The sequence below is a fragment of the Vombatus ursinus genome, unplaced genomic scaffold (assembly GCF_900497805.2).
Source record: "Vombatus ursinus unplaced genomic scaffold, bare-nosed wombat genome assembly UNPS02008996.1, whole genome shotgun sequence".
Classification (NCBI taxonomy): Eukaryota; Metazoa; Chordata; class Mammalia; order Diprotodontia; family Vombatidae; genus Vombatus; species Vombatus ursinus.
The window spans coordinates 9525656-9538038 of NW_020948774.1; the positions used below are offsets into that span (position 1 = coordinate 9525656).

Here is a 12383-nt window from a genome sequence, read left to right on the forward strand (position 1 = left end):
CTTCTTCTTCTTCTTCTTCTTCTTCTTCTTCTTCTTCTTCTTCTTCTGTTGTTGCTGCTGCTGCTTCTATTAGTTTTTATTTTCTTTAACTTAGAAGTTCTGGACTTTTGCTATGATATTCATCAGAGTTTTTCATTTTGGGGTTTCTTTCAAGAGTGGTTATTATTATATTCTTTCTATTTTTACTTAACCCTCTGGTTCTAATAAATCTGGTCATTTCTCATTCATGATTTTTGAATGTGGTAATTGGCTCTTTTTTTGGTCATGGTGTTCAGAAAGCTTGATGATTTTTAAATTATCTTTCTTTGACCTATTTTCCAGGTGAATTGATTTTGATATTAGATGACTCTTGCTTATTTTTAAAGCATCTTTTGATTTTGCTCTAATGTTCCCTGTAGTCTTGTGAAGTCATTGAGTCTTATTTAGTTTCTTCTAGTTTTCAATGAAGCTGTTACTATGGTAAAGTTTTCCACCTTCTGTTCTAAGCAATTTATTCTCCTTCAAATGATTTTTGCCAGAGTTTCTATTTTTGTTCTGATTCTATTTTTTAAATCTCTTCCTTAATATCTTATATCTTCTTCTTCTTCTTCTTCTTCTTCTTCTTCCAAGCCATTTTCCCTCTCTGAGGCTGTGCTTATAGTTATGGTGGAGTTGTTCTCTTCTTCAAGAATTACCTCTTAGGCATCTCTTGACACATTTTCTTTATAGTATATGTTGTCTTCTATTTATTTATATCTCCAACCTTGGTTCTTTATTTGGGTTTTTGGGTCAGGGCCAGGCTCTCTCTAGTCATGTACTCTTGGATAAAATGGTTAGTTCATCTTTGTTCTTTAGCTCAATTTTTGGTGTATATATATATATATATATATCAGTGATCTTTATTAATTATATAAATACCTTTAAGTGTAATGTATTTTCCCTTCTTCTCTTTTTATCTTACTTATATTTATGTAGCTTTGTCTAAAATCATGACTGCTGCCCTTGCTTTTTTGAATTCATTCTGAAGTATAGTAGATTTCGCTTTAGTCCCTCATTTGCTCTGTATGAATCTTTGTGTTTCAAGTATGTTGCTTATAAACAAAATATTGTTGCATTCTGTTTTCTAATCCATTCTATCTGCTTATTTAATGGTTTCTTCATTCCATTCCCATTTATAATTATGGTTGTTAATTTAATATTTCCCATTTTCCTGTCCTCTTGCAGGTGAGTGTAGGATCTAATTTATAGATTTTTAAATTAGCTTTTTTTCCTTTTCTCCTAACTCTTTAAGATCCCATTAGATCTTTATTGTTTTTTAAATAGTCTTCCTTTGTTAATTTTTTACTCCTCAATATGATTTCTTTTTTTAATAACCTAGAAAAATGAGGGAATTTATTTGAATAGATTTTTTCCCTTGATAAATATATTTATTTTGTATTTCTCTTACTTGGGACATTTTAAAATTTAGCTCTACTAAGCTATGTTCTGTTTAATTTTTCTAGGAGAGTCTCAAATACCTCTCCTTTTGAGGTCAGCCTTTTTTTTTCCATTGATTTTTAGGCAAAGTCATACTGGATATATTATTTTGGGTTATATTTTGAACTTTTTGTCCTTTGTAATATTCTATTACAACATTTTTTTCTGGTTTCTCATAACTTTGCAGTAATTCTGAGATATTTGAATAGATGTTTCATTAGATGTTGAATTAGATGATCTCTAAAATGATCTCATTTCATTCTGTCTCCTCCAACAGATTGTCCACTTTGACATCTCCACTCTATCACTTACCTTTGATTTCTCTATCTTCTTGTTTCGTCCCTATTGCCCATCTCTCCCCCATACTAAAAAAAGAAAAGAAAAGAAAAGAAAAAGAAAAAACCCTCATTTGATTCTTCCATCTACACTATTATCTTACGTCTCTTCTGCTCTTCGTGGCTAAACTCTTTGAAAAAGTTATCTATCACAAGTGCCTCCATTTGCTCTCTTTTCACTCTCTTATAGCCCTTTATAATGCGACTTCTGATCTCATCATTCCACCAAGACTATTCTCTCTAATGTTACCAGTGATCTCTTAGTTGCCAAATCCAATGGCCTTTTCTCAATCCTCATTCTTCTTGACCTCTCTGCAGCCTTTGACATTGTTGATTGCCCTCTTCTTCCTGATACTCTCTTCTCTCTAGGTTTTCAGAACACTTCTCTATCCTAGTTCTCTTTCTACTTATTAGACTGTTCCTTTTCAGTCAACTTTGCTGCATTTTCATTTGGGTCATGTCCTCTAACTATCAGTGTCTCACAAAGTTTTGTCCTGAGCCTTTTCTTTTCTATATACTACTTCATTTGCTGAGCTCATCAGCTCGCATGGATTTAATTACCATCTCTATGCTATTCTCAAATCTACCTATCCTGCCCAATTCTCTCTGCTGACCTTCAATCTCAAATCTTCAATTGCCTTTCCAACATCTTGAATTGGACATCCAGTAGACATCTTAAACACATCCAAAACTGAATTCATTACCTTTACCTCTAAATCTTCCCATTCCTAACTTCCCAATTATTGCCAAGCCAACACTATAGCCCCACACCTCAGTCCCTCAGGCTTGCAACCTAGATGTCAATTTTGACTTCTCTCTCTCCCACCCCCAATATCTAATCTGTAGCCAAAGCCTAATGATTTTTTCCTTTACAACCACTCTTTAATATGCCCCTTTCTCTCTTCTGACACCACCAAAACCTTCATCACTTTATACTTGGACTATTGCAATAGACCTCAGGTGGTCCTGCCTGCCTTAAGTCTCTTCCCAGTCCAATCTATCCTTCATTCATCCACCAAACTGATGTTCCTAAAGCACAGGTCTGATCATGTTAACCCCTTAATAAATTCCAGTGGCTCCCTATTACCTCCAGGATAAAAAATAAAATACTCTGCTTGGCATTCAAAGCCCTTCATAACCTAACCCCCTCCTATCTTTCCAAGATACTTACACTTTACTTCCCACTACTTACTCTTGGATCTAGTGATCTTTCTTGTTACTTCATGAACAAGATACTCCATTTCTTGGCTGTGGGCATTTTCTCTGGCTGTCTCCCATGCCTGGAATTCTCTCCCCCCTCATCTCTATCTACTGGCTTACCTGGTTTCACCACTAAAATCCTATCTTCTATGGGAAGCCTTTCCCAACCTCTCTTAATTATAGTGTCTTCTTTCTTTGAATTGTTTCCTGTTTTTCCTGTTTATAGCTTGTTTGTACATATTTGTTTACTTGTTGCATGCCTCATTAGATTGTGATCTCCTGAAGGGCAGTACTTAGTACATAGAAAGCACTTGATAAATGTTTATTGCCTGACTGCCTGACTGACTAAAGTCTCTTTCAATGCCGAGCTTTATAATTGTGAGTGGTGATAAAAAGTCACTGAGAAAAAAAAAAAACTCAGGATGACAGTAAGACCTAGTTTAATGAAAGCTATATCATCTTTTAGGAGGAGAGTTGAGAAATAGTTTGCAAAGAAGGAACTAAAACATGAAACAACAATATGGATTATTATTAGCATATTTGATAGAATGTTGGAATTGGAGTCAGTAAGACTTGGACTTAAAACTTCAGATACTTGCTAGTAGTATAACCCTATACAAGTCACTTGATCTCTCTGAGCCTCAGTATACTAATCTGTAAAATGGAATAATAATAGACCTTATATTACATGGTCACTGGGTCAAGCAATATAGTATATAAATGCTTTCCAAATTTAAGGCACAATATATATGTGAGCTATTATTACCCCTAATATTACTGAAGCGATATTATTATAAGAAGACAAATGCAACTTTGGTTTGTAAATTTCTCTTTAGGCTTTATTACCTTGACATTAAAGACAGGGTAGACAATAATTACAGAGTAAAGTGACTGAGAATTTCACATTATGTTCATTTCTTCAGTCACATTGAAGCATCAGGATGTGATTACTCTTCACTCACAATCTTTGTGTGGACCTCCCGACTCTTAACCCGAAGTTTGTTGACCTGGGATTCAGCAATATCAGCCCGTTCTTCAGCCTCCTCCAGCTCATGCTGGATCTTGCGGAATTTGGAGAGGTTGACATTGGATTGTTCCTCCTGAGGATATAAAACATATTGGTCAGAAAAAGAGAAGTCTGAATTTCTGATTCTATTTTTTTGGGGAAGAAGGAAAATGTTGCTGGATGTTGGCAATGAAGAGTGTGGGACTATGAACCAATTCAGCTGACTACTTCCTCCTCATCTTGTTATTTCGGGACTTCCTTTCCAAATTTAAGATTTACTACATTGCCAGCAAGGCAAGAAAAGGAACACAGATATAATCCTGCTTAGTTTCTTAGAAGCAATTCATTGGGTGTGGGGAATTATACAGTAAGCACCAGAGGATTGTAGAAGGAAAAAAAAAGAAACATTTGCTTTAGCCAAATGATGGCCAAGGAACTATACTCACCGCCTCTTCAGCTTGTCTCTTGTATGCTTTCACTTTGGTTTGTAATTTGTCTACTAGGTCCTGAAGCCTGAGAACATTCTTACGGTCTTCCTCGGTCTGAAAGAGTTGATGAAGAGGTAATTTCACCATTTGAAACCTAACAGCTATTCTTATCTTTCATTTCCATGGGAAGGGGTGGGATATGGGAAGAGAAGGACGAATATAGTTATATGGAATGGTAGATAACTTCACCTGATAAGTGAGTTCCTTCACTCGTCTTTCATGTTTACGTAGGCCCTTCACAACTTCAACATTGCGTTTCTGTTCATTTTCAACCTCATTTTCAAGCTCACGAACCTGGAAAAAGACAATGTTTAATTTGATTTGGTTTTTAACAGTTTTTACTGAAACCAGTCAGAGGAATAGGCTGGAAAAGATCTAATATTTGGGATAGTTACCCTGGCCTCCAGTTTCTGGATCTGCTTCTTCCCTCCTTTCAGGGCCAGCTGCTCGGCCTCATCCAGGCGGTGCTGCAAGTCCTTCACGGTCTGCTCCAGGTTCTTCTTCATCCGCTCCAGGTGGGCGCTGGTGTCCTGCTCCTTCTTCAGCTCCTCAGCCATCATGGCTGCCTAGTTAGCAAGTAAGCCAAGACAACTATAAATGTCAAGTAGTCATATCAATAGATCAAGGAGGGAAATCAATGTGGTTTCTGCTCACATCAGTGAGAGCCTTCTTGGCCTTCTCTTCTGCATTCCGGGCTTCCTGAACTATGTCTTCCATCTCACCCTGGATTTGGGAAATGTCTGTTTCCAACTTCTTTTTGGTGTTGATCAGGCTAGTGTTCTGGTTAGAATATTTGAAAAATATAGCACAATTAGTAATTTTGATAACATATAATTAAAATTAATCTATGCATATATAGTTGATAATTACTCCTACCAGATATAATAGGCATCCATTTTAGAACATAGACCAAAGTAGGACTAAACTCTCCGTTTGCCTCTTAGTTTCCTCCATCACCTGGCTCTGCATTTTAAAATCTTTTATTCTCTTTTAATTTTAGAATTTTAGAATAGTTGGCAAGGGTTTTTTCTTTGTTTCTAAAAATAGGCAATTCCTAGAATTAGGACTCTAGACTTTAATCAACATACCTGTCATGTAGTTTGAAATCATAAGGAGTCCCTAAATGCACCTGAAACTCAGGTAGGTATTATTACATCAGTTCTGTATTCTTTCTAGAACTTTAAAAAAGTCAAAGGTTGTGTCTTATCAGGTGCTAGATATAACATCTAAAATTGTCCCAATCTTTAGAAAATGTTTCTAATCTCTGATAGAAGGTGAGCCCCTGAAAGGTCGAGACTATTTAATTTTTGTCTTTATGTCTCCAATGCCTTGGACAGACCTGTTAGGTCCTACATGCTTAATAAATACTTGTTGATCAATTGATAACAAAACTCTCACCTGAGTGTGTAGGAGTTGCACACGCTCACTAGCATCCAGAAGTTCTTGTTCAGCTATCTTTCTGCTCCTCTCAGTCTGTTCTAGGGAAGCTCTTAACTCTTCAATCTCAGCCTGCATCAAGTTAGCTCTCCGCTCAACCATTGCCAACTGCTCCTTAAGGTCATCTTGGCCTCTAATGGCATCATCCAAATGCAGTTGGGTGTCCTATATGTCAAAGGAAAATCATATCTTGTGTTTGTGTGTCAAAGTGAAGCTAAGGCAAATGTAGCATTTTTTTTTTTTTTACAAAATCATTACGTACTTAGAGTCTTTTATAACTTAGATTCCAAGTATGACAGAAACAAATTACAAACCTAATTTTAAATTAAATCTGGTTAGGACAACCACCTTGTACAAAGGGATTCAATGCTTTTTTTATTTCAGGCCCTAGGACCACTGAAAAATGAAAACTGTAGTCAAATAAAGTAAACTGTGTCTTAAAGCCACCAGTCATTATCAAATTATTTTTTAAGGTCATATTTACAAATTAACTTTATAAAATTTTAAAAGTAAAAAGTAAAAACTGCACAGAGGACCTTATAAAAGATCTTGTACATTAACCCAACTTACCTTCAGGATACTTTGTGTATTCCTCAGATTCCTTAGGGCCTCTGCAGCTTGGCGGTTGGCATGGTTTAGCTGGATTTCCATTTCATTCAGATCTCCTTCCATTTTCTTCTTTATCCTCATAGCATCATTCCTGCTTCTGATCTCAGCATCCAGTGTGCTCTGCATCGACTCCACAACTCTGAGGTGGTTCCTCTTTAGCTGATCAATTTCCTCATCCTTCTCAGCAATCTTCCTGTCAATTTCAGACTTCACCTGGTTTAACTCAAGTTGGATGCGCAGAATTTTTCCTTCTTCATGCTCAAGTGAAGCCTTAATGGGGAAAAAAAATCAGTTGGACAAAAAAGCCATTTTCTAAACATTATAATGGTTTTTTAAAAGCAGTTATTCCCTCTATGTATCTTGATGTAGTGATTTTATTTCTATTATTCTGGAAAGTATTGAAACTATGCACCCCTTAAAGATTTTTTTATATGATAAACTAAGTTTCAATGGCTTTTTTTAGTTGATTATTAAATGGATTGGGGAAAAACAGCATTTGCTGTATTTCTCTATCCTAGTATAAAATAAGTTTCTTAAAAGCAGGGATCAGCTCATTTTTATATTTGTATCACACAGCAACTGGCACAAAGTAGGTGCTTAATAATCGCTTGTTCACTTAATTGATTGACTTATACCTCAGCTTCCTCCAGAGCAGCCTGAAGTTCCCCCTTTTCTTGCTCAATTTGTTTCTTTATTTTCTCCAGTTCATGAATATGCTTCCCCCCTGTTGCGATCTGCTCAGTTAAGTCCGAAATCTCCTCTGTTGGTTAGTAAACAAAAACAGAAAATCAATTGAGTAATAATAAAAAAAAGTAAAAGGATTTCCCTCTAGCATTGTAGAGGTAAATGAGAGGCACTCACGCTGCAAGTTCTTGTTCTCTCGTTTCAGAGTTTCCAGTTGATCCAGTGACTCCTCATAGGCATTCTTCATTTTGAACAGCTCTGTGCTGAGAGCCCGAGACTCCTTCTGGGAAGCTTCCAGCTCAGCCTGAGTTTCCTCATATTTCTGTTTCCATTCTGACAACACCTAAAAGAGCAATCAACAATTATTCTCTGTCGTCAAGAACAAGGTGTTCTGCAAATTTCCCAAAAGATAGAAACTTCCATATGAAATACCTTGTCAAAATTCCTTTGCTTTTTATCTAGAGCAGCACAGGCAGCATTGGACCTCTCTACGTCAATCATGAGGTCTTCCACTTCATTCTGTAGCCGCTGCTTGGTCTTTTCAAGGGAAGCACATTTGGCATTCACAGCTTCCACGTGTTCCTCAGCATCTTGTAGGCGCTGGGCCAGTTTCTTTCTGAAAAGATCCATGTTTCATAAGGTGAATGACCAAGAAAAGAATGAGTTATGAAATTTAATTTAGCAAGGCTATTCTTAAAATATTTATTTTCCTATAATTTTCTCAAAATGAATATACTTTAAAAAAAATTTCTCTCAAGACAATCTGTTCCTCAGAATTTTTTTCTTACCAATGGTCTTATCTCCTCATAGCTAGCACAAGGGAATCCAACATTTTGGGGGCTAAGTTTTTATTTCTTCAAAGCCCCAAGATCTTTGTATTTGTGTGGATGTTTGATTGTGTGCATATGCATTTGTGTGTATGTGGAGGATAAAACTTTTATTTCTGATCTGAAAAGGCAGAAAGAAATTATTGAGTGGGAGGGAGTGATATAGATTCTCTTTTAGAAATGTCTGTGAAAGAAGGATGTGGCCACAAACTGCTTTCCTGTACATTCCACTGTGAATTTGACCAGTTAATGACTTCTAATCTTGTCCCACTCAAAAGTATAGGGGACCCTAGGATTCAGCATTGACAGAGATTTTAGATATGATCTAGTCTAATCCTCTGTTTTTGAGATGAGGAAACTGCAGTCTACAGAGATTATGTGAATTGTCAAAGTCATGGATTGTAAAACATTTTTTACTCTTCCAAGCTCTAACTCATTTATTCTTTCCCACATGCTTTTTTAATCTTTGCCATTTCTTGCCCTTTAACCGACTGCCCATACTTGGCTTCCTCCAGTTCCTCTGTGCGCTGAATGGCATCCGTCTCATATTTGGTCCTCCATTGGGCGACCTCGCTGTTGGCCTTGGACATTGCCCTCTGTAGCTCCGCCTTGGCTTCCTGTTCCTCTTCATATTGTTCCCGTAACAAGTCACAGTCATGGCGAGCTGACTGTAGGGCATGGGCCAAAGCATTTTTTGCCTATGCAAATGATAAGATTTATGATGTTTACCTTAGACAATGCTATTTTCCTCATTTGATTCAATGAGATGGCATATTTAAAAACCTCAGCATTGGAATTTTCACCTTAGTCTCCTCTTCAAGCTGCCTCTTCAGTTCCTCAATCTGTTGGGTAAATGCTTGTTTGCCCCTGGACAGCTGAGAAACTAAGGAGTCTTTCTCATCAAGCTGACGTGAAAATTCACCTGCAGAAGACCAATATATGAGAAATTTAATACTTCTACCCAGGAGAAGGTATCATGTGAAACACAATCATATTAATATTAAATAAAGCAGGTTGTTTTTCTACTATTATACTTCTTGTGAAGTAAATTTAGCTAATAAAGTTGTATACTTGCTTTGATGTTGGGAGATTTGGAATAATAGACCTAGTACTCCCAAGGTCTACTGGCCTTATTTAATTTTTAGGGGTCTGTTTTTCGAATAAAAAGTTACATATTGCACATACATATTGCATACATCTATCTGTGCCTTTCCATAGTTTTTGCCCCATGTTGTTCTTGGAACCCATGTCTCCTTTTAAGGTTCAGCTCAATTTCTAACTTCTTCAAGAAGTTTTTCTTGATCTCCTAGTTGTTAATGATAACCTCCTATTCCCAATCACTTGTATATTTATTTTATTTGTATACTGTATTTACCTATGAGCACATCCTACCCCACTAGTAGAATATAAACTCCTTGCATACAGGGACTGTCTCACTTTTGTAGTTGTATCCCAAGTACAATATCTGACACATAGTAGGCTCTTACTAAATGTTTTTGATTGATTAATTACAAAGAACATTTGTCAGTTACATAAGCTTCATATTTTACCATCAAAATTAATTTGAAGAAGAACATGGAACAATTAATTTCAGAGTTGACTGACTGGTATTTAGTATTTGATAGAAATAGCAAAAAGAGGAGATGTTTTCTTCCCCTTCTGTACATCTTCAGAAAGATCACAGGGCTAGGATTTAGGAGGCCCTCTTATTTAACCTTCCTATTATAGAGTTGAAGAAACTGAGGCCCAGAGAGGGTAAGTAGCTTTCCCGAGATTATAAAGGTAGGGGGAGAAGTTATCTCAGAACCAGGGAGAAGACTTCATCATCTGGATTCAAGAAGTTGGAACAAGCAATGACACTTCCATCATATCTCTGAGGGACAAAGGGAAGACTGAGTTGTGGAAGAGACAGCAAGAAGAGACCTTGGCTCTACAGGCACCTTGAAGAGGAACAGCAGCCTAAGAAAAGCCCCAAGGAAAGGGCTGTTGTGAGGTTCAACTGCAAGTCATATGGCAAAGCACTCAGAAATCCATCAAATCCTGTGCCGAGAGTCATGGCATTACTGCTACTGTGTTACGAGCCATGGTGACTTTGGATGGGCAGCCATTCAGCTCAGCAGGCAAGCCCTAAGAAGCCCAGGTGCCTCAGACTCCAGCACAAGGTGTGCTTTGGACTTGGAGCTTGGTAGGACTGTGCTATATGGGATCTGAGTTCAGCTATGAACCTATCCCTCTTCTCCTCCACCTCCCCCACCATAAGGTGCCCCATGGGGGAGTTATGCCCCCAAGTATTGGAGGGAATGTTTGGATGTTTTTTTCTTGCTATATCTTTGAAGTAAATATTCCTTTATAGAGCTAATACAACTATTGGTTGGTTAAATTAAATTAGATATTGGGATCCCCTTGCACTTGGGGGAACCTGAATCTCTTCTGTAGGGCTAGACAGAGGGCCTAGATATTCCCAAACCCCTTTAAGGGTAACAGAGAACCCTGGTGAAGTGGAACAGACTTGGCCTTTAGGCAGTGGGAGTCAAGAGATTTCTGTAACATCTGGAACACAGCCCCACAAATACATCCCCACAAATTCTCTTTTGGGTTCAATATGGTAAACATGTTATTTTTCCCAGTGAAATATAAGTTCCTTGGGGTCAGGCTGGGTTTTTATTTTTGCCTCTGTATCCCTAGTGCCCAACACAGTGCCTGTCACACAGGAGGTACTTAATATGTAATTGCTAAATAGAATTTAATTGCTGAGAAAGTCACTGTACAATCTACTCCTAAAAGGAGGAATAGAAAGGTATTCAAAGTACAATATAAGTCAAGTAATTGTTTACTTATCAATATGATAGCAGGTCAAGCTGGTTGTTTCTTCTGTGTTCATATATTTTTGGTGACCCAAAGACCATATGCAATCAACAAGCAATTATTAAGCACTGTTAATATGCCAGGCATTGCTAATAAGACTGCCCCAAATTTTCATATAATAATAATAAAACAATCAAAAAGTATTTGTTATTTCCCAGTTGATAAAGGTCAAAGGACATGAACAGCCAGTTTTCAGAAGAAGAAATCAAAGCTACCAAGAGTCACATGGGAAAATGCTCTAAATCACTACTGATTAGAGAAATGTAAATTAAAACAGTTTTGAGATACCACCTCACATCTATTAGATTGGCTAACAGAACAGAAAAAGAAAATGATAAATGCTGAAGGGGATGTGGAAAAATTGGGACACAATGCATCGTTGTTAGTGTTGTGAACTAGTTTAACCTTTCTAGAGAATAATTTGAAACTTCGCCCAAAGGGTTATAAAACTGTGCAAACCCTTTGACCCAGCAATATCATGACTAAGTCTGTATCCCAAAGAGATCAAAGAAAAGGGAAAAGGACCTATTTATACAAAAATATTTATAGCAGCTCTTTTTGTGGTAGCAAAGAATTGAAGATTGAGGGGATGCCCATCAAGTGGGTAATGGCTGAACAAGTTGTGGTATATGATTGTGATACAATTCTATTGTGCTGTAAGAAATGATGAGCAGGATGGCTTCAGAAAAACCTGGGAAGACTTATATGAACTCATGCAAAGTGAAATAAGGCAGAACCAAGACAACATTGTACACAGTGATTGCAATTCTCTTAGGATGATCAACTGTGAAAGACTTAGTTACTCTGATCAAGACAATGATCTGAGAAAATTCCAAAGGATACATAATGAAAAATGCTATCTATCTCCAGAGAGCACTCATGAACTCTAAATGCAGATTGAAACGTACTTTTTAAACTTTCTTTTTCTCTTTTTTTGTCTATGTTTTCTTTTGCAACATGGCTAACATGGAAATATATTTTGCATGATTTCATATGTAAAAAAAAAAAAAGATTATATAGGTAGTAAGTGACTGGGCCAAGATTTGAACCCAGTCTCTCTGACGACAAGAAGTCCAGCACATTGTATGGAGGTGTTGGGCTGTAATTACCTGATTCAGTTTGTAAACGTGCCCTTTGAGCTGACAAGTCATTTATTAGGCGTTGTTGCTCTTCCTCCTTGGTTTTTATTTCACTAAGCTGATCTTCCAGGGTGCGACACATTTTCTCAAGATTTGCCTATGAAATAAGGAATCAAAAAATTAATATTTAATTTGTAAGTCTGAAATCAAAGAAAATTCAAAGCTGGTTTATATTTTTAGCATGCTAAAATATGTATTATAAGGGATGTGTCTAAAGTCATGAGAATTATTTTCACATGAGGCTTATTTTGCCATCATATCTTATACCTAGATTAAAAAAACAAAGTAATTTTGCATCAATAAACTAAGTGGGAAGACTGAATGTAACCCTTTATAAT

At 36.8% G+C, this 12383-nt stretch overlaps 1 protein-coding gene across 1 annotated transcript in view; it reads right to left on the reverse strand.

The window, feature by feature from the left end:
• Nucleotides 1-3826: 3826 nt before the first annotated feature.
• Nucleotides 3827-12383, reverse strand: part of LOC114034404 (myosin-4) — a 28120-nt gene continuing 19563 nt past the window's right edge. Inside the window, exons 26-38 of the mRNA XM_027850080.1 lie at nucleotides 12016-12142; nucleotides 8845-8963; nucleotides 8543-8739; nucleotides 7647-7830; nucleotides 7392-7557; nucleotides 7166-7290; nucleotides 6492-6800; nucleotides 5883-6086; nucleotides 5139-5264; nucleotides 4880-5050; nucleotides 4674-4778; nucleotides 4443-4538; nucleotides 3827-4090 (exon numbers count right to left, since the gene is read on the reverse strand). Coding sequence (XP_027705881.1) covers nucleotides 3938-4090; nucleotides 4443-4538; nucleotides 4674-4778; nucleotides 4880-5050; nucleotides 5139-5264; nucleotides 5883-6086; nucleotides 6492-6800; nucleotides 7166-7290; nucleotides 7392-7557; nucleotides 7647-7830; nucleotides 8543-8739; nucleotides 8845-8963; nucleotides 12016-12142 — 2082 coding nt within the window. The 3' untranslated portion in view covers nucleotides 3827-3937. The remainder of the gene's footprint in view (nucleotides 4091-4442; nucleotides 4539-4673; nucleotides 4779-4879; nucleotides 5051-5138; nucleotides 5265-5882; nucleotides 6087-6491; nucleotides 6801-7165; nucleotides 7291-7391; nucleotides 7558-7646; nucleotides 7831-8542; nucleotides 8740-8844; nucleotides 8964-12015; nucleotides 12143-12383) is intronic.